General features: G+C 42.2%; 1 protein-coding gene across 1 annotated transcript; it reads left to right on the top strand.

Annotated features, from left to right (window-relative positions):
* On the top strand, positions 1 to 27076 carry LOC134467659 (cadherin-related family member 1). The gene is made up of 18 exons (XM_063221500.1): positions 1 to 52; positions 934 to 1032; positions 3950 to 4095; positions 4443 to 4493; positions 5330 to 5419; positions 6491 to 6577; positions 7832 to 7948; positions 9353 to 9496; positions 10406 to 10484; positions 10923 to 11026; positions 11369 to 11572; positions 12611 to 12763; positions 13972 to 14136; positions 15688 to 15755; positions 20389 to 20617; positions 21215 to 21469; positions 26414 to 26708; positions 26793 to 27076. Exons 1-18 carry the CDS (start codon positions 1 to 3, stop codon positions 27074 to 27076), a joined length of 2622 nt encoding a protein of 873 aa, XP_063077570.1.
* Positions 27077 to 27198: the final 122 nt, after the last annotated feature.

Raw genomic sequence — 27198 nt, forward strand, 5'->3', positions numbered from 1 at the left:
ATGATCAGGACTGGGGTGCTTCTACTCCTCACCGTGTTGCATCTCACCCGGGGTAAGCTTTTGGCCTGGGGGCTGCCTTTTTTTGTTTGTCTGTTGAATTGCTGTGTGTGTGTGTGTGTGTGTGTGTGTGTGTGTGTGTGTGTGTGTGTGTGTGTGTGTGTGTGTGTGTGTGTGTGTGTGTGTGTGTGTGTGTGTGTGTGTGTGTGTGTGTGTTTGGGGATAACAGACATGCACTGCACTGATTGCCTTAGTTAATCCTCTCAGGTTCAAGAGGTGGTCTGAGCAGTAGGAGTATTACAACTTGTTCTTTAACCCTGCGTTGCATCCCGCATCTCAATTCCATTCAGTTAAATTCAATTAAGTTCACTACAGTTCAGTTCAGTTTAATTCAGATCAATTAATTCAATTTGTTTACTTTATTGACATGCCTGTTTGAACAGTGCCCGTATTGCCAATCCTTACAGAGAACAATAACATTCTGTAGCATAAGAACATCTCTCTCATGTACGTGTTCCATGTTTTTCTTTATCTTATTGATTATCCTCCCCATAATTTCTTTCTTTGTTCATTTAATTCATTAATTCACTCGTTCAGTTTAGTGCTGGCAATAGAGGCCCAGTTCATGTTGCTGAGATGAGATGTTGTTTACTTGGCTGCAAATTAGTCCTTTGTTGTTGTTGACATTCTTGTTATTGTGATGACATTGCTCATGGAGGCATTCCAGATTTAACACTACACACCATTTTTGGAATGATATTCAGGCATAAACATGAATTACTCTAGGTTTATTACTAAAACATGCTGTACCTACTTACTTTTGTTCACATGATATTATTAAAAACCAAACACATTTTCCGCTAGTGCAGAGTCTCAGCAGGTGAAAACAAGTTATTTTTGAGAGTGTTAATAACTAAAGTGCTTGGTGTGTTTCAGGGCAATCTGATGATTATGCCCCATATTTCTACGACAATGGCCCAGAGAGTTTCAATGGCAACATGGCTTTGTTCAGTATCTCAGAAGACACCCCTGTGGGTAAGTGACAATGACATCAATGGTACCAAAGTATGCACAGTAAAATTTGCAGTGAAAATTTGCAGTTAACTCAACACTGTTCTGAGCACTCGTATATGGTCCCACTCGATTTAGTGTTCAACTCTTTGAGTGTTTAATTAACTCTTAGAGAGTTTAATAGCCTATTGCTCTATTTTAGAGCATATGCATATACTTATAAGTGTTAATAGAGTGGAACCATAACATGTGCTCCGAATTCAATTAACACTGCAACATTTTCGGCGTACAAGAAGGCATAGGAGTCTAAAAAAAACAGCAGACTGATTGAGTGACATTTCTTAAATGTGATTTCATATTATATCACTGTGTTAGCATAACATTTCTTGAAATGCTGAATCAATATGGCCTTGTGGTATTGCTTGAAACGCAGCTCGAAAAATTCCGTTGCCGTTGCATATGTTGCTTTGTGTACGGTACAGTGGGGTGTGGCACAATTTTGTACACTTGTCAAAGCTGTGGTTGGTGAGAGGGAATGTGGGTGGGAGGGAGGAGAGAGAGAGAGAGAGAGAGAGAGAGAGAGAGAGAGAGAGAGAGAGAGAGAGAGAGAGAGAGAGAGAGAGAGAGAGAGAGAAAGCAGAAAATCATGTTGACAGAAAAAGAGAGAAAAACAAATCCCGGAAGAAGAGAAAAAAATAGAGCTGAAAGGGAAAGGGAAAGCTGGATGGGTGTGAGAGTTGAGGTGTGGATTAGCGCTAGCTGGCGGCAGCTGCTTCAGATGCAGGGGTGCCAGAGAGACTGATGATTTCCAGTCCCGAACATGCTCAAAACCCACCTGGAAGCACAAAGTCCCAACCGTTTTTAACTCAATTCTTTTGATTTCTATGGCAATACATTTCCACAAAAACCCTGCCCTTATGCCTTTTTGTTTAGCTGTTCTTCCTGCAGATTGCCATCCTAAGCTAGCAGCCCAGCTGGGCAGGAGGTCGCCCAATCTGGCAACACTGTTCAGGTGTGCTGTTATGAGCACGCTGATCATATGAGCCGCACATCTCCACTAATACTCTGCAACGTGCCAACCTGCTTAATATCAAGGACACGCAAGGATAATATGGAACCGTTCTAATCCCATGTGTGTAATCATTCAATGGCATATTGTTGTTCATATTTCATTAGTGATGAGCACTATAGCATTTTCTTCACATTTTCAGTCATATTTGGAATAACGACTCAAGCCTGAATTACAACAAAAAAGGTTTAATTTAAATGCAATCAGCATATTTAGCATGCATGCTGTGTGGTCACAGTGTTTTTAAAAGTCTTTTAAGAAGGTTTTTGGCATTGGAAGATGGCTTTTTAACACACATTTTAATGTCAATACAATGTGGACACTTTTGCACCATAGACTGAACTCTGGACTTAATTCAAGACTTTCTCAAGTTGAGTTAACTTGCAAACTTAAGGCAGCAGGGCAACGTACCTTTTTGTGTCTCACCGGCTGTGATGTTTTACAGTGTATTCACATCAAAGTAAAAACTCAAGACAATATCACAAATCAAAAACTTAAGAAAGGCCATACGGGCCGAAACGTTGTTTTGTTAATAAAAATCAGCAAGATGGACAAGAGTGTTCGGTATCTTCCTCACAAAAAGCGATCTTGCACCCGCTACCTGCACCTCAAAACCTCTGGTGTGCGTTGGTTTCCTCTTTCAAAATATCACAAATCAAAACATTTAGAACATGTGTACACCAATATGTCACAACTGCATGTGTAGGGGCATTATAATTGTATAAAGAAAGTTGGTATTGGAGTGGCTGTATGTGCCTTACCAGTGTGTGTTGTAGTAGGCCATGTTGTCCAAAACATAGCACAATATCAGCATATGTACAGATACACCATACACTGTAAAACATTGCAGGCAGTTTGACGTAAAAAAGTAAGTTTCCCAGCTGCTGCCTCAACTTGAGAAAGGCTTGAATTGAGCTAATTTAGAAACTGAAGGCAGCAGGGCAATTTAGGCCTACCTTTTTACGTTTTACTAGCTTCTAATGCTTTACAGTGTAAGCAACTGTGCATGAAAGGTGAGACCTCTTCAAGCTGTCCAGTTGATCACAAGGTCCCTCTCTGTCCTCTCATTTCCTGAATGAGTTAGAATCTCCACGGACAGCATACCCAATGTCAGCTGACAGCAGCCATATTTATGTTTACAACTCATAATATGGATTTCCAAGTATGACATACTGTTTCTATTACACAAACTAAGTGATGCAGGTAATTACAGTAGGGAGTATACCAAACAAAACAATAATGTGCCACATTGTACATGAAATGCTGCATTTGATGAAGCTTGCTGAGAGGGGTTTGTGTTTCTGCATTACACCTGATTACTCCTGATGCTTTGTGCGCCTAATCGACAATGTGTTACAGTTACAGAAGTAGGTGTAATGTGGGGGGTAGTATGAAGAGTTTAGAAATTGTGTATTTTCCTAGGGTGATGCACCAGCTGTTTCTTTCACTATTATTTGTCAAAGTGAAATGGATTTGGCACCAGGGAGGCACTAGTAGGTCAGTGGCCTCCAAATGGCGGCCTGAGGGGCCAAATCCGGCATGTGGGCCAAATCCGGCCTGGGCATGATAACGTTTGGCCCACCATAAGGATGGAACAAATGAAAACATATATGTGTGCTATCTGTGGCCATACAGTCGGGCAATTTGTTTGGCCCTCAGCCTAATTTACACTAAATAATTTGGCCCTTGGGGAAAAATAATTGGAGACCAGCCTGGCTAGCATGTTGATGCCTCACTCAGATTGGTAAAGTACAAATAGTTTGCAGAAGAAGAAGGCGTATAGGTGTACTTGAATATTATATTTATTTATAATTTCCCAGATCATTGCATATATTCTCTTTTTTGAATGTTTCACTCTTGCTTGTTCTCCAGGTACGTTGGTGTATGTTCTGAATGGCACAGACCCCGAGGGGGATGAGGTGCGTTATGACATAACCTTTGATAAGGGATCCAAGGAGTACTTAACCGTCGACCCTAAGACAGGCAATGTGACACTTGCCTCAGCGTTAGATAGGGAGGTATGTATGACTTGAAACGTGAAAAAAACTCAGCCACATCATAACAATGTTGCTATGACATTTTGAAAGTCTTGGTAATTGATTAAGTCTTGGTCATTACCATTTTGGTAACAACAACTTTGTGATAACGTCTCTGGCTGCATAAAGAGGAAAATTGAGTGCTAACAGTCATTGGTTGTTGTTGTTGTGCATGTATGTGTGCGTGTATGTATGTATGTATGTGTGTGTGTGTGTGTGTGTGTGTGTGTGTGTGTGTGTGTGTGTGTGTGTGTGTGTGTGTCTGTGTGTGTGTGTGTGTGTGTGTGTGTGTGTGTGTGTGTGTGTGTGTGTGTGTGTGTGTGTTACAGCATCAAGATGAGATTTCAGCTCTTGTCAGTATCACAGATGGAAGGAATAAGGTAATCCAGTAGAAGAGAACGTGTGACACATGTTTAGTTCTTCCCTGAGCCAAAAAGACGTGTTACATATGTTTCATTCTTCCCTAAGACAAAAATATGTGTTACATGTTTAATTCTTTCCAAAGACAAAAAGATGTGTTATGTTTCATTCTTCCCTAAAACAAAAATATGTATTATGTTTTGTTGTTCCCTAAGGCAAAAATACATTATGTTTTGTTCTTCCCTAAGACAAAAAGATGTGTTACGCTTTGTTGTTCCCTAAAACAAAAAGATGTGACCACTACTCTGCTTAGTTTTCTTCCCCTATGCCTCCCTTCTGCTCGCTACAGCATATCACTGTAGTGAGGGGTGCATATCAGCTAAAATGGTTAACCAGATGTAGTCCTATTACCTAACATGACGACATGATGGTTGCTCAATTTAGATTGCACTGTATATTGCTGCACAGTATCAATCACACAGACAAAGGATTCATTTGTGATTAAAGGTCTATTTAGATGACATCATAGTGTTCATTGTCATATTCAAGCACTTTATGTCCATGTTCAGGGTATTTGCTATGACATGACATGATGGTTGCTCAATTTAGGTTGTACTGTATACTGCTACACAGTATCAATCACACCGACTAAGGATTAATTTGTGATAATTCGGTCTATTTAGATGACATCATTGTGTTCGCTCAGCTTTTAATTAATCATATTCAAGCTCTTTATTTCCATGATCAGGGTATTTGCTAGAGGAACAGACATTGTACTTGCAAACATCTCATTTCTACACACTTACATCCGTACTTACATGTGTGTTTTGTTTTCTCTCCTCTGTCTACCATGTAGGTGGTGGAGAAAGTAAGAGTTTTCGTCACAGATGCCAATGATGAAGCACCTGAGTTCCTCAACTTGCCATTCATAGTGGACGTATATGAGGTCAGTGGAAGCGGACTGAGGTCCAGAATTTATTTCTTGTCGTCATAAGTCAGTCAGTCTGAATAATTCAGTAACACTTACAGGCCATGTCAGTACAAGGATATGTTGAGCTGCGGTGGCCTAATGGTTACGGAGGTGGTCTTAAGATCAGAGGGTTGCAGGTTTAAATCCCACCCTTACCTCTCCCTAAATCTCTATCCATGGTCGAAGTGCACTTGAGCAGCACCTAGCCCCACATTGCTCAAAGGACTGTAACTAATACCCAGTACATTATGTCACTTTGGACATAAAGCTTCAGCTAAGTGTAATGTAAAACAACACATAGTAGCCTAATATTCTGAATTTAATTGAAATGGTGGGCAGCTGTGGTCTAATGCAGTCAGACTTGGTCTTTGGACCAGGAGGTTTCAGGTTCAAATGCCACCCTTAGGATCTCCCCACATCTCTCGGCATCCTTGAGCAAGACATCTAACCCCACATTGCCCCAAGGACTGTAAGCCAGTGGTTCTCAACTGGAACAGTCTTGGGACCCACCATTTTCCACTCTCATTCGGTCGCGACCCAATTTTTTTAGGGTTCAAGTCAATTCTATGCAATTCTCAAAATGTAACTAAGACTCGAATGACTGATTGCACGCTATCTATCTCGCATAAACATTCACATTGTATCTATGACGACAGATGACACAGAGTTCACTAGCCTAGCAAAATAAAAGTTGTAAATTGTTGCAGGAAAAGTTGGATTTGTTTTTTGGAATTTCGATTTCCAAAAGGCCCCGCGACCCACCCATGACCCCTCCGCGACCCACTTTTGGGTCATGACCCACCAGTTGAGAAACACTGCTGTAAACAATACCCTATGCCTTAATACCTATAAGTCGATTTGGATAAAAGTGTCAGCTGAGTGTGATGTAATGTGATCTGATGACTTACTAATTGGCAACGGTTCTCAACGCATGATGGTAAACCCCACACCTTTTGTACTCCTCAACTCCCTTGTACTGATGCAATTCCCACTGAACACAAACACTTACCGAAACTTTCATGTTGCTGTTCATGTTTGTATTTTCAGAATGCTCCAGAGGGAACCAGTCTGTATAGGGTCCAGGCGACGGACAGGGATTTGGGATCTGGAGGAAGTGTCTCCTACTTCCTACAGGTAAACCCTGACGCTTTACTTCATGCCGTTTAACATTATGACCATGTCATAAACATTTTATGACTGTTGGCCTTAAGTGACATTCAGTCGTAACCGAATGTCACTTAAAGCCAACAGTCATAAAATGTTTATGACATGGACATAATGTTTATGACACGTGCACAACACTGTTGTGTGCCATGACATTATTATGACACTGTAATGACATGCCTATGACACCGGCGTCAAGTAAAGTGTTACCACCCTGACACCTACCAAACCCCCCCCCCCTGCCGACTACCTGGGCCTCTCTGTAGAACAAGGAAGTCAAACTCAGGCCCTGGGACCAAATTTGGCTTGAGGGGTCATTTTGTTTGGCTTACAAGATCATTTCAAACGTGTATTACAGTTGGCCCACATACACCATTCATATACATGATGGTCATATTCTACAGATTATGTGCATGTATATTTGAACTAGTCTACCATATATGATGGGAGTGAGTGTTTACTTTTTATTTACTGCATACGTGTTAAATTTTAATTAATAAATTCTGTGTTTGGCCCGCGGCGACATTGTCCCATATTTAAATTTTGGCTCACTGTGAATTTGAGTTCCCCACCCCTGCTGTAGAACTTTATGTCCTCATGTGACTAATTGGCAAATGTGAAGGGATTTGCTGATCCACCACCACAGAGAAGCAAACACCATCGCGTGAACAGTCCAAAATGGTGTCACTGTATGAAAGGGGGGGAGGGTGCGTTTAAATTCAGTGGCACAGTGCAGTTAGAAAATGTAGCCTCACCTCTGCGGATTAATTTTCAATCACATTTGAGCAGCAAGGTGCTCCGTAGGCTAAGCTAGGGCTTACCACCGGGCCTCCCTTTTGGCTGCCTCTGGACACGAGCTAGCGCTGTTCACGTGGCAACAGGAGCTAGCGCTAAAAGGCTAATGGGATTGGCCAACTACTGTAACACATTTAATTCACCAGCCGCCATTTTCAGGAAACCACCTCTTTGTTCTGGATGACATAGAGGAGAGTAGAATAGAGAGCAATTGAATGGGAAGGGGATAGAGAATAATCCCTGAATAAAGACCATGTCACAATGTCACTGAAGGACATAAGAGAATTGAACAAAACGCCACTTTATTATCAAATACATATGCTCACTTGTTCATTTTCCCTTCTTCCTCTCTCTCTCTCTTTCTCTCTCTCTCTCTGTCTCTCTCGCTCTCTCACTCATTTGCTTTCTCTCTCTCCAATTGCTCCAAAGAATGCCACCACATCAAAGTTCAGCATAGACAGCCACCATGGGATCTTGCGCATAAAGGCGGGCGAGACGCTTGATTATGAAACCACCAGGACCCACTTCGTCACCGTGCTGGCTAAGGTGAGTCTAGTGTAGCCAAATAAAAAAGAGAGACGACGCTGCTGCTGCTCCCAGTTTATTGTACACAACGAAGACCAGACTTGTCGAGAAGTTGCGTACCATAAAACTGGGAGCAGCAAAAGTGTGTGGATCTTCTCTCTTTTTCATTTGATCACGTTTTTAGTCCAGCACCTGTTTATTTGGATGTGAGCGCGCCTCCATGAGATGTAGAGATGCACTCAATAACTTCTATGTCCTCAAGTCAACTGGTCAGAGTTCATCGCACCCCCCTCTCTATTCCCCAATCCCCCATTGCCTCACCCCTCACCCCTATCCTCAGGTCATTAGCTAGCCAGGCCGCGCCCTCCTAGTGATGCAACACCTTCAGAGTTGTTTCTAGTCAGGCCAAGAGCAATACAAATATAGTTTCTGAGCTCCTGAAAAATCGGGAACTCCTCCCACTTGTGAAGCAAACAACCAGTAGCAAACCAAGGGAGGCGGGTCAACAATCAACAATGCTGTTTGGGAAATGTTAATTGTTATGCTCTAGGTCAGACTAAGTCTCCTAAAGAGATTTAAAAGTCGATGATAATCAGGCTACGTTGCATCCCCCTCTCCATTCCCCAATCCCCCATTGCCTCACCCCTCACCCCTATCCTCAGGTCATTAGTAGGAATTGCTTAACTGCATTACTGGGCCTGATGAGTGACTGTCTGTCTGTTGCACTACACTACACACTTAAAGGAATTGCAGTAATCAATGTGTCAGACAGGTGGACAATGATGGGTCAAATTAATTCTCCATTAGTTCAAGTGTACTTGATTAAAAGCACACCATGAATGGCTGCTTGCACAGTAGATCCATACATTGTGCTGCTGCTTATTGCTATTGCTCAGGGGCTTTACCATGTAGTCTCTAGTATGTCCCTGGCAAGTACATTAATCTCTATAGAATGACCTTTACGTCTCCATATGTCCTTCTCTTTAATCCCTATGTGCTATTTTGCACACTGTGTGTGTGTGTGTGTGTGTGTGTGTGTGTGTGTGTGTGTGTGTGTGTGTGTGTGTGTGTGTGTGTGTGTGTGTGTGTGTGTGTGTGTGTGTGTGTGTGTGTGTGTGTGTGTGTGTGTGTGTGTGTGTGTGTGTGTGTGTGTGTGTATTGTACATGTCTATATCAGCATGTTAGTATCTTGAAACTGCACATGTGTGAGTGAATGTGTCAGAGAAAGAATGTAAATTAGTATGAGTATGTTAGTTTTTACTGCACTGTGTGTGTGTGTGTTCGAGAGATTATTGTCAATGTCTTTTTTATATGTTTCAGTTTAACTGCACATTGGAGACTGGTCAAACACAATTTCAAACTTCTGTGCTAACCCTGTTACATAGATTTTGACAATTAAATACGCTTGATTTGACTTGACTATAGGATGGCGGCGGCAAGTATAACGACAAGTACCACGTGATGACGGCGAGCGCTACCATCACCATCAACGTCCTGGACTCCCAGGACACTCCGCCGTCGTTTGTGGGGACCCCGTACTTCGCCTACGTGTATGAGGTCTCTGGGCCTGTAAGTGGAAATCCACACCTACATACGGGTTTATTATTGAACACATCAGTGGGCCTTTTTCACGTGATGTCACGTCAGACACCTTCGAACGGCGAACATTTCAATGCCTTTAATGCATGAGCTGCATTTGCTGGCATAGACATATAACATAGACATGTAAATCACAGCCACCATAATGATACGATTTGATATCGATTTTTTAAGGCAGTGATTCGACTATTTTAGATACTTAAGAATGCTCCATTACTTTACTCCATTACTGTTATGGAGCAAGGGCATTTGGCAGGACGCAGCAAGTCAATTATTTTCGATACTTAAGAATGCCCCATGATACAATACGATACGATACGATAAGATACGATTTGATCACTGTAGGATCGATACATCGATACATATCGATTTTTATTTACACCCCTACTAGACCACCACTGCTTTCTGTCTGAAAGCGGCAGTCGTACATACAGTACCTGCTTCGTTTCAAAACTAAACTTGTCTCATGTCACAGTGAAAAAGGTTAATTTTGATCAATACTACAAATGCCAGTGTCATTTTGGTTACACTTAACTGGACACCGGCGTCAAATGTATGACATAACAGTGTCATAATAGTCTCAAAACAGTGTCATGACACCGTCATGAACGAGTCCTAAACATAATGTCAATGTCATAAACATTTTATGGACATGAAAAGTTGACATTGTTAGGCCTGTCTTTATCGTAACCGAATGTCACTTAATGACAAAGTCATAATATGTTTTTGATATTGACATAATGTTTATGACACATACATGACTGCATTATTATGACAATGTTATGACACTGTTATGTCATATGTATGACACCGGCGTCGAGTAAAGTGTTACCGTAATTTCTCCAGAGCCTGTAACAGTAAAGGCTGTTGCTGTTTCAGGGTTCTGAGATCTTCACGGTGTTAGCTAAAGATGGAGATGAAGGCAACCCTAATCCCATCCACTACTCCTTTGCCGACGGTAAGCATGCGCCACCATCAGATACATCACATCAATGGGCCCTTCTCAAAACCTAGGACAGTGTCCTTCCAAGTGTATTAGCCTAATTAGTCACACCCAGTGATTGGATACTCTTTATTAGTCACACCCAGTGATTGGGTATTATGTAGAGTTCACCGAAGAGTATCCAATCACTGGGCGTGACTAATTAGGCTGATACACTTGGAAGGACACTGTCCTAGGTTTTGAGAAAGGTCCACTGAGTCAACTGCTAGTCCCCCTAGATTAGCCCCACATCCTGTAAAACACTGAGAAATACTCAAAGGTCATTATGCCATGCTTACTGTAGAACCTTACCAGCAGAAAAAAACCCTAGATCTTTGCGGTTCCACTCGAAATGGCTTAATTTACAATATTGTTATAAACCAAGACATTGACGTGTGTGTTGTTGTTGTGCAGATAGTGGAGGACCCTTCTTTGGCATAGACAGCACCACGGGGACCATCAGTCTGCTGAGCCAACCAGTGGCATTGAGGAACGAGCTTTATGAACTCAACGTAAAGGTACAGTACTTGTAAATATCTCGGTTCAATAAAACACCTTAAAGGTGAGTCAATGTAATCAGTCCACATTTACTAGTATTAAAAGGTCATGTCTGTCAAGCTCATTATTTATTTATTTATGTATTTATTTTTTGGGGGGGGCTGGCTTGTATACCTTTATTTAACAGAACAGTTTGAGATGGTGACTGGGAGCGAGTGGGAGGGAGAGGAGGGGGAGAGAGGGGAGGTTCGAGAAATGATCTCGGGCTGGAATCGAACCCGGGTCCCCGGCGTAGCAGTGCAGTGCCGTTTGAGCTCTTTGTTAATGTGACTTCTGCGTTGTGTGTTTCTTTTTCTCCGAAGGCGGCTGAGCGCGGACTAGACAATGTAGAGCTAGCTTATGCCATCACCATGGTGACCATCCGAGTGGTTGACCTGAACAATCACCCGCCGACGTTCTACGGGGAAAACGGCCCACAGAGTCGCTTCGAGCTGACCATGTACGAACACCCGCCAGAGGGAGAGATCCTACGAGGCCTAAAAATCACAGTCAATGACTCAGACCAGGTACAGTCCACTTATTTATATATCTGGGCAAAGGTTTAGTCAACCAGTAGTTTTTATCTCTATATAAAACATAAACTAATCCCTTAAAATTCTGATGCTAACAGAAGGATGACCAGTGTCTTGCAGGTAGTACACTTTACATAACACAGCCTTCTCCTTCTCTCTCTCTCTCTCTCTCTCTCTCTCTCTCTCTCTCTCTCTCTCTCTCTCGCTCGCTCGCTCGCTCTAACAACATTATCAACAAAACACTGTTAGATTTATGGCCACAATTTTGGTCCTCACAAATAGTTAGGCAAGAGCACACACGCACACAAACACACACACACACACACACACACACACACACACACACACACACACACACACACACACACACACACACACACACACACACACACACACACACACACACACACACACACACACATTGTTTGAAGTACTGTTACTGCTGTGGCTGATATTTCTGGTATGAACAGATTGTTGTGGCTATGTTGTGGCTTATACACAACAAAACAGTTGGATGGAACAATTATTGTAAGAGGTTTGAGCTTTAAATATTTTTTTTCCTCGAAAGCTTGTTTTTTTGTTGATGTTAAAATGATTCGGACAGACTTTCAAACAAAACATGAAAGCGGAAATTCATTTTGTCCCTCCAGGCATAATTCCTTATTGTCTTTTCGTCCTTGACCTCCATTAATCTGTTGTTGTGGGGTTATTACCTCCACCAAGGAGGTTATGTTTTCGGTCGCGATGATTTGTTTATTTGTGTCATCTGGATAACTGAAAAAGTTATGAACGGATTTTGATGAAATTTTGTGGAGTTGTTGGAAATGACAAAAGGAACAAGTGATTACATTTTGGTGGTGATCCGGATCACGATCCGGATCCAGGATTTTTTTTGTTATATTATAGGCATAGGATTCCATAGCATGTAGATGTTATGACATTAGTGACCCCATGACCTCGGCGGAGGTTTGCACTCTCTGGGTGCCTCTACAGTAGTCTGGATTATAATTCCCCTTTTGTATTGTCTTGCAGGGAGCCAATGCTAAGTTTAGACTAAGGCTAGTCGGCCCTGGGAAAATCTTGCGAGTCGTCCCCCAGACGGTGCTCAACGAGGCGCAGGTCACCATCATCGTGGAGAACTCTACCGCCATTGACTACGAGAGATACCAGTTCATCACATTTAAGGTACAAAGAATTTATAATATTCAAGGTGCCAGAATTACCTACTATTTCTTTAACTTTTCTTTTCTACTGTTCATATGTTCAGTTTGTACTTGAGTCTTGCTTAGTCATTATAATGTAAGAAAATTGCCATTTTTGAAAGACTAAGTACAAGTATACAAGTGTATAACTTTCATAGGTACAAAATTTGTATTAGGGGAGGGAAAACAAAACTTTTACATGCTTTTCCACATTTTCCACTGCTCACTGTGAATGGAACAATTTATCATAATAAGCCATTATTATCACAATACCCCTTACCCCGCGAACACACCAGATGAGACCAAAGCCACAAAGAGTCTCTGGAGATGTGTTCATAGCAAGAGGGACGCGAGCGATAAAAGAGACAGAGTATGACGTTAAAAGCAGAATGCAAATGTTTTAACATTCCAATTGACTGCTGCGGCTATCGCCAAACTGCATCATAGCTAATAAGCACAATATTCAAGACGCTCAAATCGCCTCTTGTCACCCAAATTGCTTTTGTCACTTGTTGCCGGCTCCTTCATACAAAGTCAAATACTTCCGTCGCTGGAGCCGCTCCAGTCGCTTCTGGTGTGCCATTATGATTCTGGCCTCTTGGCTGTAGATCCTGTTTCATTTATTAGTAGTTATCTCCATTTCATCCTTCCTGTGAACTCTGTTTCAAATGAAGCTGTATGTTTACTTCGTTTGTGGGTCAGTGACGTTTCAGCAGTAGCACACGTCAGTGCGGCGCAACGGCAGCCAGCGCCACTATTGTATGGATTTTGTTTGTTTTAGTGGACTATCTAAGCAGCATATTCATTGCAGCATATCCAATTATTAATTTATTTATTTATGGACATTAGATGCCGTTGCGCCACCTGACGTCTGTTCCCCCCAAAAAATGACCCGTGTCCGCTGGGCGTAAATAATAATTGATATGTATTGATGAATCGATCCTACAGCCGACGATTGAATCGAATCGAATCTAATCTAATCGTTAGCATTCTTAAATATTCAAAGTAATCAAATCTCTGGCCCCTGCCCAATTCCCTAGCTGTTAATTTTGCAACATAATAGAAGTTAAGTATCGGAAATAATAAAAAATAGCTGCCTTAAGAAATCGATATCAAATCGTATCATCATGGAGGCTGTGATTTACACCCCTAATGTCTGCTTTCCCGCCATCTCCTCGTGTTCTTGGCCAGCTCCTGGCGGTTGAGATCGACACCCCGGAGAAATTCAGTGCCACCGCTGACATCATCATCAACCTGCTGGACACCAACGACAACATCCCCCACTTCTCCTCGGAGTTCTACATCGCCAGAATCCCCGAAAATTCCCCCGGAGGATCCAACGTCGTGGCTGTAACTGTAAGTTTGACACACAAAGATAGCAGAGCCTCTCTGTACCTCAAAAAACAGGGGTGTGGAAAGTGGAATCTCGGGGCCCCTTGTATGATGGGGACCCCACAGGGAGTCAGATTTTATATATATATAAAATAAATGATATATATATATATATCATTATGTGTCTTAAAATGTCTATGTGGGCATAATGTGTATTTATTTAAGCTACTGGACACCTGAATTTCCCCCCCGGGGAGCAATAAACAATAACATAGTAAATGTAAATCGATGGAGGCAAAACAGATCAAATATTAGAGTACAGTACTGTAGTGCGAAGGTATGCTATACATACAGTAGTGCGAAAGCTATATAGCCTACTATATATGCTGTACATGGATATAGCAGTCTGATGTGTTTACTGTGTGTATTGTTTAGCTCCATCAGATAGGAGGCCAGACAGGAGGTTAAATCCAACCAACCACTCTGTTGAATGTGCACGCACACGCACACACACACACACACACACACACACACACTCTCTCTCTTACACGCACACGCACACACACACACACACACACACACGCACACGCACACGCACACGCACACACACACACACACACACACACACACACACACACACACACACACACTCTCTCTCTCTCTCTCTCTCTCTCTCTCTCTCTCTCTCTCTCACACACACACACACACACACACACACACACCACACACACACACACACACACACACCACACACACACACACACACACACACACACACACACACACTCTCTCTCTCTCTCTCTTTCTCTCCTCTCTCTCTCTCTCTCTCTCACACACACACACACACACACACACACACACACACACTCTCTCTCTCTCTCTCTCTCTCTCTCTCTCTCTCTCTCTCTCTCTCTCTCTCTCTCTCTCTCTCTCTCTCTCTCTCTCTCTCTCTCTCTCTCTCACACACACACACACACACACAATTTTTTTTTATTTTTCTAATCAGTCAAATGGATCCAATGAGTTTGTTCCATTTATTATTGGGGTCTGGTCACTGAACAGATAATACATGAACCACAACACTGCAGCCAGATGGGATGGCACCACATTCATGTCAGGCAGTCAGCTGTTCATATGGTCACACATCTTTTTTTCAAAAAAGTATTTTTCCGGCCTTGTTCTGCCTTTATTATGATAGGATAAGGAAGTTGTGACAGGGAATTAGTGGGGAGATAGAGTTTGGGAGGGTTCGGCAAATGATTTTCGAACCTGGGCCGCCGGTGTGGCATTTGAGTGCCCTACAGGTACTGCTAGCACACGGTAGGGCCACATGGTCACAATTCTAACCCCAGGTTCCCTCATTCAATTGTATGTCATTGTGATTATCCGGTTAAAAAAAAAGAAAAAAGAGAGAAAATAATAGTGAGATTTTGTTTCTGTATTGTTTGAGATAGGATTTATTTATTTATTTATTCAGCTTTTTTGTCCCCCAGGCTTCTGACCCCTATTTTGGGAGATTTAGTTTCTGTTTCGTTTTAGCAGGTCTTTATTTGTTTGCTTTATTTCCCCCTGCAGGCTTCTGACCCTGACTCAGGGCTGTGGGGAGAAGTGAAGTACTCCATCTATGGATCCGGATCTGACCTGTGAGTGCATTACATTACATTACATTACATTACATTACATTACATTACATTACATTTATCAGATGCCTTTGACCAAAGGGACTTATTAGGAGGGAAAAAAAAATAGCCATGTTTTTAACATGGTTTTTTTAAATATATTTTTTGGTCTTTCAGACTTTATTATGACAGGACGGTTTGAGAGAGAGACATGAAATATTTAGGGAAAGAGATATGGTGAAGGGTCGGCAAAGGACCCGGACTGGAATTGAACGCGGGTCGGCCGCGTAGTAGATAAGTGCCCTACCATTAAGCCTCAGCAGGACCTTTTAAACATGGTTTATTCCCTTCATTACACTTCATTACATCACACATTACACGTACACCGCCGTTCCTGGAACAATGTGAGGTTAGGTGCCTTGCTCAAGGGAACTTCAACCATGGATGGAGGTGTAGGGAGAGGTGAGGGTGGGACGCAGATGAGTATGCAGATACGCCCCTTCCTCTGATCCCCTGCCAATAGAGTTAAGATGAGGCCCAACCAATCTAACACGTCACTTTACGGTATCTTTGTTAGTGTGAATCTACATGTTTATACTATGTGAGAAAAAAGGGTTTGGAGGGCTGCAGCGTTCAAGTAGTAAAACAGGTGGTGGTTTTGAAGGGGCTGAAACATGTTGGCAGTAAACCTTTAAGGTCAAACTTGAACTAGCCTTTATATTAAAGCGGTTTCATCTTAGAAGAGTGCCTTGGCATCCTGATTTTTTTCTAATATTATGTACTTACACTGTACACACCTAACCCCAGCCATAATCCTAACTCTAAGTGTAGCCTCTTAGTGCAGATGGGGTCGCCGGCGGCCCTATTCACTATTTGCTGAAAACTCCAAATTAAATCATAACAACATTGCTATTGCAATGCAGATAGTCTTAAGTAACATGTTAAGACATAGCCATTACAATTTTGGTGACAGTAGGGTTATAACAAAGGCTCTGCGCAAAGGGGTTACATGCGTAATGTTACATGCTCTTACATAGTTCGTTCTCATCGAGTGCACTCTCATAAACTGTAACCTGATGTAAGTCTAATTCTTAATAACAGCCTAGGGCATTGTCCATACCTGTCTACCCTGCCCACCCTAATGTCATGACAACGCGCCCCTGCCAATCTAGCAGATACCATTTACTTACGCAATATCATATGTTCAAATGCATCCATGATTAATTCACGCAGAAAGCGCAGAGATTTCTATGGCATGACCTTTACGTGACATTGTTCGCTAGTATGCGAAATCGTCCGCTGTAATAAAATTGGCAAAATGGGCAAAATCCATATCAGTCAACCGTGTGGCATTTCAGTCCGGGGTTTGAAAGTGTTTATTAATATGCAAAATAAGGTTTAATTAATTCGGTGTAACAAATTTTAGCACCTTCAAGATTATGGCACTTGGTCATTCACATTTTAGTCAGTAGTGTAATTCCTGGCTAGATTTGCTGTCAGCATCACACTAAGCAATTTTTTGCACATTTCCTTTTTCATATTCATTAGAGCAGACAGACTGAAAATATGCGCTGCTGATACCACATTCTCTCTCTCTCACACACACCCACACACGCACACACACACGCACGCACGCACGCACGCACACACAAACACACACACACACACACACCACCACCACCACCATATCCGAATCTGCATGGATTATGTGTGTGTTTGCGTGCCTGTTTGCTCTCACGCTGCCTGTGAGTCAGACAAAGGATTGTTGATGACTGATAGACAGACTTGTAGACAGTGCAGTGAGTAACCCACTCCCCCCCCTTTAGTCTGTGGAGCAGTCATTTTGAGGGTGGTGAAGATAAGCCAAAGTGAAGTGTCCTAGCCTTGCTAGGACGAGTTACGCCCATTTGCGCCCGCTGTATCCAATTAATAACACTTGATACCATTTGGTGAAATTTTTGAAAAATGGGCGTTACTTAGGACACTTTTTTTGGTGGCCTTTACTATTATGACAGGACAGTATGAGAGGAGACAGGAAACAGTTGTGAGAGAGATATGGGGTCGGGCTGGGAAATGACCCCGGCCGGACTCGAACCTGGGCATGTACTGTAAGCTCAAATGTGGGGGACTTAGCGAAGGCTAGGACACTTCACTTTGAGAAATACCCAAGGTCATTTGGCTGCTTGGGCCACCATCCTCCTGTTGAAGAACTTCTCCTGCTGCTGCCTCCGCTTGAAACACGCCCCTCCCCACTCCTCATCACTCCACAAACCGTGGACACACACACACACACACAGTCCCTTCCCCCCATCCACATCGCTCCACAAACAGCTTAGGGCTGGCTACAGCTACAGGGTGTTGGCTAATCTTCTGATTGGATTTGAGCGGCAAAAATAGACGCCAGAGTCTGGCTACCACGACAGGCGTTGCTGTGCATTGAGGTGCGGCAGGGGGGGCGGGGCGGGGCGGGGCGGCGCGGTGGGCGAGGGCCAATTAGCGAGCGCTGTGACAGCTGGAAGTAAGAAATACTGGCTGACATTCTCAAGAGCCAGGAGAAGTTCGGGGTGGAACAGGGAAAAAAAAAAGAAAAACGTGCAAATTTATGCTTCCTCTTCTGCATATGCTCCCGCCGACAAAGCTGCTGCGAGTCAAATTATAAACGTGCGAATCCTCACAGATTTCATGAGGAGTGTTAAGTTTCACAAGGAAATGTCTTCAGAGAGGGGAAAAGATTGGAGCGTTGGGCTGGTAACAGCCAAATATAAAAGCGGGCTTTCAGTGCTCATGATGGAAATCAAAACACATCTTGTTTATTAGAGTTCTCAGTGCTATCAGATATAATTAGCATTATTATATCTTTTCTGCAAAACATGAAAGCAGTATCTGCATTATTTTTCTATTTATTTCCTATCACCTTTCAAAAGTGTGATGTCTATTCATAATTAACCAACTGGTAGAGTTTCATAGGACGGCTTTGAATATTAATTTATGTACATTATTTGCACATTTTATTCAGCTGGAAGTGGAAAAATTTGGACCACTAAAACAGCCAAAGTGCAGTGACTACAATACAGGTGTCAGGTACTGCCGTTTTTGCTTTGGTTAAACAATTTTAGCCTGGAGCGACTTATACACTGCATTTAGGCTCTTGAGATTTGAGTTTTTCTCATTAAAAATGTGGGTATGTTAGAGCTGAATGAACACATTCTAATGCAAAATGAGGGTCCGCACTTTTAAATGCAACTCATTTTATGTTTTATGTGCTCAGCTGAGGCTGAGATATTCAGGCTAAAATGGGTTAAACGATGATACATGAAGGCAAGCCCAGGATCTGGCATTTGGCATCTGGCATCAAAGCAGACAATAAGAAAAGACAAGAAAATGTCCTTGAAACTCTAATGAATTATACATTTTGTGATTTAATTATTTAAGGGTTAGGGTTGGTGGAAGAAAAACACAAAATGTCCAAATAATACAAAATAATGCCAAATAATACAAGGAGAAAAATGTAGTATTTTTGCAGATACTGTGTTTAGGCTTTGTAGGGCAGACATCTTGTATTCACACGGGATGAAGCAATGGCATGGTACACAACCATTGTAGATCTTTGTTATGTTCTTCCATACGGTTGTACATGGCTGCAAACTGGGTTTCCTCCCTCATTATGTCACCTTACTTGCCTGAGAGATAAAACTCGTCCACACCAGAGAATCCACTTATCCACTTATCTCTCTCTTACACTCCCTTCCTCAATTGCTCTCCACAGCCAGGTATGTCCCTCTAGTGGTTTTCAAAGTGAGAAGTCCGCACACTTAAAATCCTTTTTGTTGTATTTTATTATTTCATGGCAGGATTACGTTTCGACCTCAACAGTCAGACTGTTGAGGTTAAAACGTAATCCTGCCATGAAATAATAAAATACAACAAAAAGGATTTTAAGTGTGCAGACTTCTCACTTTGAAAACTTCAGTTGGCCTTTGTCCTGCACCTTTTCCTGGGATGTGCACAATCCTCTCTGTACCTCTAGTGGAGCTTGTTGGCTCAGTACAGTCAGCAGAGTCCGACAGGCCCATTCACTGAGAAATGTGTTGAAAAGACTCAACTACATCATAACAGCATTGCCATGGCATTGCCATGAGTTTTAAGTCTTAGTGGTGTAGTACTATGGTAGTTAACTTTTCAATTACTATTAAAGGCGTTCCTTTGGTGGTACAGCGCACATTATGGGGAAACGGATTAAGACTTGGTCATTACAACTTTGGTGACAATTAAGTTATAATATATGATGCTCTGCACAATGGGGTTAAATGGATTTTGGATTTTCAATGCAGTATCAGTATCAATTTTGACAAAATATGTAGATACTGCACTTTGCCTTTTTATGGCACTCTGGGTTCTCATTTTTTTGTTTTCCCCTGGCTGCGGGACCCTGGCTATGCACAACTCAACCTCTGACTGTTGGAAACCGCTGTCGGTCAACAAATGAGCTCACATGGCTGCCAGTGTCTTGCCCCTCCTCATACCACAGTGTTTATAAACAACAACAAAAACATGTATAGTGTGTACAATGCTAACTCCATGTGGTGTCTATCTGGTTCCTCAATACAGTACTATAGAGTGTACAATGCTAACTCCCCCTGGTGTGATGTCCCATCAGGTTCCTCATCCACCCCTCCTCGGGGATCATCTACACCCAGCCCTGGGCCGCGCTGGACGCCGAGGTGAAGTCCAAGTACAATTTCTACGTGAAGGCAGAGGACACGGAAGGGAAGTACGCCCTGGCTGAGGTGTTTGTCACAGTGCTGGACTGCAATGACCACCCTCCTTCGTTCCCTGACAACTTCATGGAGAAGACCATGGTCATCGGGGCCCCAGTCAGAATCGAGGTTTGTACAGTAAATGGTGGAAGAAGTTGCAAGTTCTCAGTCTTTGGGGTTTTTTTGGTCACATTTTCCATCATACCCAGTCATTGCCCTTCAAAAATGACAATGAAAGACTCTGTCCCAATTACCTTTAATAACAACTACAAAAATTACTACAACTACAATTATACCAACAAAATAATGATAATAACTTTCATGGAACCTAAGGTGGAACCTAGGCAATGGGGCTAAGTATTTGGGGAGGAGGTACGATAGGCCTATGGGAAGATAATATGATTATCTATGAAATGTGGTTTAAATAAGACGTTTGACATTCATCACATGTGCAGCCATAAAATAACAGAACTATATCTTTCTCTGGTCAACTGTAAAGAATGTTAAGTCATGTATCAGTTTGTTAGTTTTTACTGCACATTGTGTATGGAAGTGTGTGTGATTACTGTCAATGTCTTATCTATACGTTTACTCTAACTGCACATTAGAGACTGGAGACTGGTCAAATGCAATTTGAATCTTCTGTGTCAACCCTGTTACATAGATTTTTTTACAATAAAGTACACCTTGACTTGACTTATTCACTTGACATTTTAAAATCTCTAGGCAGTGGATGACGACGCCGAGCAGCCCAACAACGTGATCGAGTACTCCATCATGAGAACCGACCCTGACAACATCTTCGAGATCAACAAGTCCACGGGCGAGATCCACCTGAAGCCCTACATCAAGTCCATGGAGATCGTGCAGAACATCACCAAGCACAAAGACTGCAAGTGGTCCCTGGTGGTGCAGGCGCGGGACCGAGGGAAGCCGTCATTCAGCACCACGGCAGTGATCAAGATCGATATCACTGAGGCGGTAAGGCAGTTCGATTTCTCTACTGTACTGTAGATTATAACCTGGCCTCTAAATTAACTTTTTTAATTTCCCTCGGGATCAATAAATGATACTCTACTCTACTTTTGTCATTACCAGCCAAAATAGACAGATTGAATTTTCAGCAGCATTTGAAAGTCGGTTGGCTGGTGTTAATTTAGAGCCCTGGTTATAACATTATTGTCATCGTCTACAGTCATCAAACCATGTCAGGGGTGAAAAGTAGGAGTAAGTAGAAGTCTGCACATTGCAACTCCGACTGAGAGGTTTATTTAAAGGAAGAACATGCAGGATTGAAGCCAGGGGTGCATTTCTCAAAAGCGTAGTTGTTAGCAGTTAGCAACTTGGGTAGTTGCCAATGGGAAATTGCATTGCAACCAACAAAGTATCGTAGTTAGCAACTACGGTTTCGAGAAATGCACCCCAGAGAAGGCGTTGCAACTATGCTGCCCATTCCCAAATGTGATCTTTTCATGAATATTTACAAAGTAATAAACTGATATGTGATCACAGTATGTTTTGCAGCTAGAGATGTCTATTACTGGAAATTCAAAATGGCAGACATGGAGAAGATCGATCTTTTCATTTATAAAAAGTGTCGTATTCCCAGTCATAATGTGACTAGACTATAGTTTTGGGCACAACTGATGCAGCCTGTTGTACCTACCTGATCTTTGCTCACTGGAACATGATTTTAAATGTTAAATGCTATCTGCTGATAACATTCACGTGCCTGATAAAGACCCTGATGGATCGAAACGCTGTATGCCTTAAAGGATGACTTCTGCCAATTTCGACATGCAGTTGTACCCTGGACTTGTCAATACCTGAGTTTTTTTTTTTTCTTCAGCCTTTTCCGAGATCCTGGTCATTGTAATGGGGGCAGATTTTGTTTACATTTCAAAAAAACATCTTGATTCATTCCAAATAACATCCAAAAGGTTATGCAACATCAGCAGACAACTAGCAAACAGTGATACCTTTTGGAATAATATTTGGAGTAGGCCTATGTGAAGAGGGTTTTAATGTAAACAAAGTATGTCCCCATTAGAATAGCTCAGATTTGGCAAAGGGCTGAGCCGAAAAATGTAGCATCATCTGGGACTGACAAGTCAAGGGTAGAGTGAGCAATACAGCAGCATATTGAAATTGGCAGAATTTCAATAAATTTAAATTTAAATAAAAGTTGTATTGGTAATAAACGCTGTACGATACACTTTTCGATTGGAGTTACAGTGTGCAGACTTCTACTTGCTCTTTGCTGGATACGCTTTTGTCCTGCACCTCATCCCAGTGAGGTGGGATGCACATGCGGTTATTCTTTGAAAGGGGTGAAAGGGGCCCATATGAAAAAGAAATGCATGAAACTTGCACTGTTAAAAATATTACTGTGATGTCACAGCAACTTACTGGCTAATAATTGCATTCATTTCACAGTAGTTTACTGTGACCTTTCTCACAGTAGTTTAGTGTGGCCACATCGATTACTGTGAAATCCTTGTAATTTTTTTACAGTGTGTATAGCTGTACTAGTCCTATATGGGACACACATACTATTTAAGTGACCCATTTTCTCATTTTCCACCTTAGTAAACGATTATATACAAAATTCCTGAAATTCTGAAATGTTGCTGTCTCATATTGTATGTATTGTACTGAACGTTTCTTATAGAGTATAGCATACATCTATACATATACAGGTATGCACCCATACGTATATGCATGTTGAACATATCTGAGATAGTATGCTTGAATATGCTCTATAAGAAGCACACAACACATACCAACAGTACTGTACAATATGAGACTTTGCAATGTTTAAGCTTTTTGAGGGTGAAATGTGTTGTACTGTATATTATGGTTTACTGATATCTGTGGAAAATGTTAAATGGTCCAGTTTTATAGTATGTAACCTTAAACACCTGTATGGCCATGTATGAATCACTGCGTGCGTTTTATGTATTTCTGTTTCATATGGGTATGTAATAATGCAGTGTAGTTTTACAACAGGGAAAGGGAACTATAAAGATACCTAGGGACAGTTAGCGCTTGTAGGCTCTGCCTCCATGACTTCCATTCACTGATTGCTATCGTTCCAAAGTCCCACAGATTTGGTGTGCTTTTCAGTTTGCTGTCCTACAACATGCGGTTTTGTTGTCTTTTTTACGTTTTTGTTGTTGTTGTGTGTTGTGTTGTCCTTTCAGATCAGAGAGCGCATTATTTCATACATCTTGAGCCTCCAGCACCGTCCTTCAGCTGTTTTCGGAATCTGTTTTCTCATTATGACGTGCACCGTGTTACTTACGGTGTTCATTTCCACCATGTTGTACTGGGACTTAGTCCGCAGGTCACGAATCCATCCTGGCTCGACTATACGAAAGCGAAAACGGCGACTGTCGTTCTAACACCCCTGTCTTTAGATTTTTACTTACCATATGGGTAACACTAATAATGTCTGCTTAGTAAAGACTTAGTAAATAATTAACTAATGATGAACAAAACATTAACAAATGTTTTTATTATTAACTAAGTTAATTCTTTATAAAATATCTACAAATAATATATTAAAGATTTTACATACCTTATAACAAAGTATTTTATTCATTTACAAGCAATTTGTAAATGTTTGATATATAGAATATTAACATAATATTTCCTAGTCATTAACAAACATTTGTTAACAATTCCTAGTCAGGTACAGACATTTGTTAATGTTTTGTTCATCATGAATTCATTATGTACTAAGTGTTATTAATGCTTTATAAGCAGACGTTATTATTAAGTGTTGCCACAATATGATTTGTTGCAGCTATGATACCGCTAAACCTGGAAAACTTACCATAGACTGGAAGTTCCCAAACACAGAATCAACGGCTGTGCTTTGCATACCTGTGTATTATTAGGCGGAATGACAAGCGATCAGATGACTGATTCTGCTGACCGATGCGTGGCAGTTGTTTTTATTTTTTGCCTCATGTTTTTCTGGACCAGGAGGAACTGACTATAGGCAGCTTCACCTGACTGACTTGAATGTAAAATTCAATGCAGCACAGGCCAACCAGGTTACCTCCAAAACTTGATCAATAAGATTTATTTTTTATATTTTGTCTGTAAAAGAGTACTTGAGCACTATTGTTAATATTTCATAGATTATGTTGTGCAAACAGTTTTTTCTTTTCTTTTGATCATCGTGCATCACATTTGTTTATTCATCCATCGCGTGTTGTCAAAAGATCCTTTAGGAGAGCGAAGTTCCATGATCATCCACTTGATGACTTACAGCATCATCTGCTGGCCAGTTAACTAAGTGAGGGCGGAAAAGCATACATATTGAATTTAAACCCTGACAGTTGCAGCCTTGTTTTCAACACTCCTCTGGTGCATAATAGACCATTACTTAGAGGAAAAAAAGGGAAACATACTTTGAAACTGACACGCCAGAGAACATGCTGTACTGTAGTCGTCTGTTCATCATTAGTTAATCATTTAAGTCTTTATAATGCCTTTCATGCATTCCTTATTTTACCATAATTTGGCCCCTGGGGGAAAACAATTGGACACCACTGCTGTACTGTGTCCATATGGCAGGTGAGGTCATGACTACGAGGAACAGACACACTGAAACACATGCATCCCAACTTCCATGCAGCGCCAGACACACTGTGTCGTGTGTGTAGAAAACTACAGTCTTTCACCCCTTAGACATCGGTACGAATTCGCAGTGTTAATTTGACACTGTTGGGTCAACTACTACAAGAGTTTTAAAAGTGACTCTCCAAGTGTTATGTTAACAATGCAAATTTTACTGGATAGAAAGTGTATTGTGTATGTGTTTGTGCACGTTTATATGTATGCATATTCTATGTATTTGTGTGTGTGTGTGTGTGTGTGTGTGTGTGTGTGTGTGTGTGTGTGTGTGTGTGTGTGTGTGTGTGTGTGTGTGTGTGTGTGTGTGTGTGTGTGTGTGTGTGTGTGTGTGTGTGTGTGTGTGTGTGTGTCTGTAGGTGTGTATCTGTGGTGGTGTGTGTGTATCTGTGGGTGAGTGTCTGTGTGGGTGTGTGTGTTTGTTTGAGTGTGTGTAAGTGATACTAACTCCTTTTCTCAGTGTGTATGTATCTGTATGTGTTGGTGTGTACTATATGTGTTGCTGTGTACTATATGTGTTGCTGTGTACTGTATGCGTATTTGTGTAGTATGCTTGTATACGTCTGTGACTATGTGTGTTATCTGTTCCATGTCTAGGCGTGTACTTTGTGTGCATATTGTGGTTGTGAAAGTTGTGAAAATGTACGTTCAACCAACATGTGACCATCACATGTGAAAACTTGATGCCGACGTCATATGTATGACATAACAGTGTCATAATAGTGCCAATACAGTCATGTGTCATAAACAGTGAGTCAATGTCATAAACGTTTTAAGGGCATGAAAAGTTGACATTGTTAGGCCTGTCTTTACCATAACCGAATTTCACTTAATGACAGTCATAAAATGCTTATGACATTGACATAATGTTCATGACACATGCATGACTGTATTATGACAATGTTATGACACCGTTATTTCATACGTATGACGTCGGTGTCAAGTAAAGTGTTAACGAAAAACGTTGAACATGCTGTCATGACTCTGTTTAGAGATGTTGCCCTGGTGATTCCTGGGGTGCATTTCTGAAAAGCGTAGTTGTTAGCAGTTAGAAACTTTGGTAGTTCCCCAATGGGAAATTGCATGGCAACCAACAAAGTAGCTAACAACTAGCTAGTAACTACGCTTTCCAGAAACGCACCCCCGAGTTGGCTTCTCGTGGTGATCCCCCTTGAGTTGATACGATGGCGGTTACCTGCATGCATAAGTTGGGTTGGTGTGTTGTGGGCCGTATGGCGGGGCACGTCCTGATTTTAGTCTTCTTTCTGTGCTCTTTTACAGACGCCCCTCAAAGGGCCCCTGGCCACCTTTTTAATGCAGGGTAGAGAAAGCCCCCTCAAAGCCCTATGCATGATCACGGGTCTCGTTAGCATTATGGTTCTGTTGACGGTGGTGATCTCCACCGCTATGTACATGCGCAACAACAAGTCCAACAGGATAATGCCGGTGCGCCGCATCATCCGCAAGAGGCGGGACCCGCCGTGTCCGGCCTTCAACTTCAGGGCCCTGTTCATGCGGCAAACCATCACCGAGGACGACTACGACGACGGCAGCACAGAGGGCGACCCCGAGGAGGAGGGGGGGAGCGATCGGGAGGCGGTGGCGCCAAGCCCCACGGGGGCCCCGACAAACGTCAACCTTAACAACAACATGGCCACGTGGCCCAAACCGCCCAAACCTCCCAAACCGCCGTGCGCGCCCAGACTCCCTGTGCCGCCCCCTCCGGCGGCCGCCACCTACAGACCGTCCCACGAGAGGCAGTGGCCCGTGCCCACCATATCCGGCACCCTGGCGACCAGGGGCTCCAGGAGGTCAAGGCATGGAGGAGGAGGAGGAGGAGGAGGAGGAGGAGGAAACGAGGCCAGCAACGCACTGGTGTCGGAGCTGAAGATGAGACTGGAGCAGAAGATAAAGGAAGCCAATAAAGGAGGCTACTACTACTGAGGCCATACGCGCTCCTCTGAGGCTACTACTGCTGAGGCCAGGGCCGCTGACAGCTCTCACTGGGCCCAGGACAAAGTCATCTGAAAGGGCCCCCTACCCAATACATACAATGTAATGGTGAC

Source organism: Engraulis encrasicolus, chromosome 17, assembly GCF_034702125.1.
Source record: "Engraulis encrasicolus isolate BLACKSEA-1 chromosome 17, IST_EnEncr_1.0, whole genome shotgun sequence".
NCBI lineage: Eukaryota > Metazoa > Chordata > Actinopteri > Clupeiformes > Engraulidae > Engraulis > Engraulis encrasicolus.

Coding starts and splice junctions, on each gene's coding strand:
- LOC134467659 (XM_063221500.1), top strand. CDS start 1: ATGATCAGGACTGGGGTGCTTCTACTCCTCACCGTGTTGCATCTCACC. Junction 7,949..9,352: donor TCGTCACCGTGCTGGCTAAG/GTGAGTCTAGTG, acceptor ACTTGACTATAG/GATGGCGGCGGCAAGTATAA. Junction 9,497..10,405: donor TGTATGAGGTCTCTGGGCCT/GTAAGTGGAAAT, acceptor TTGCTGTTTCAG/GGTTCTGAGATCTTCACGGT.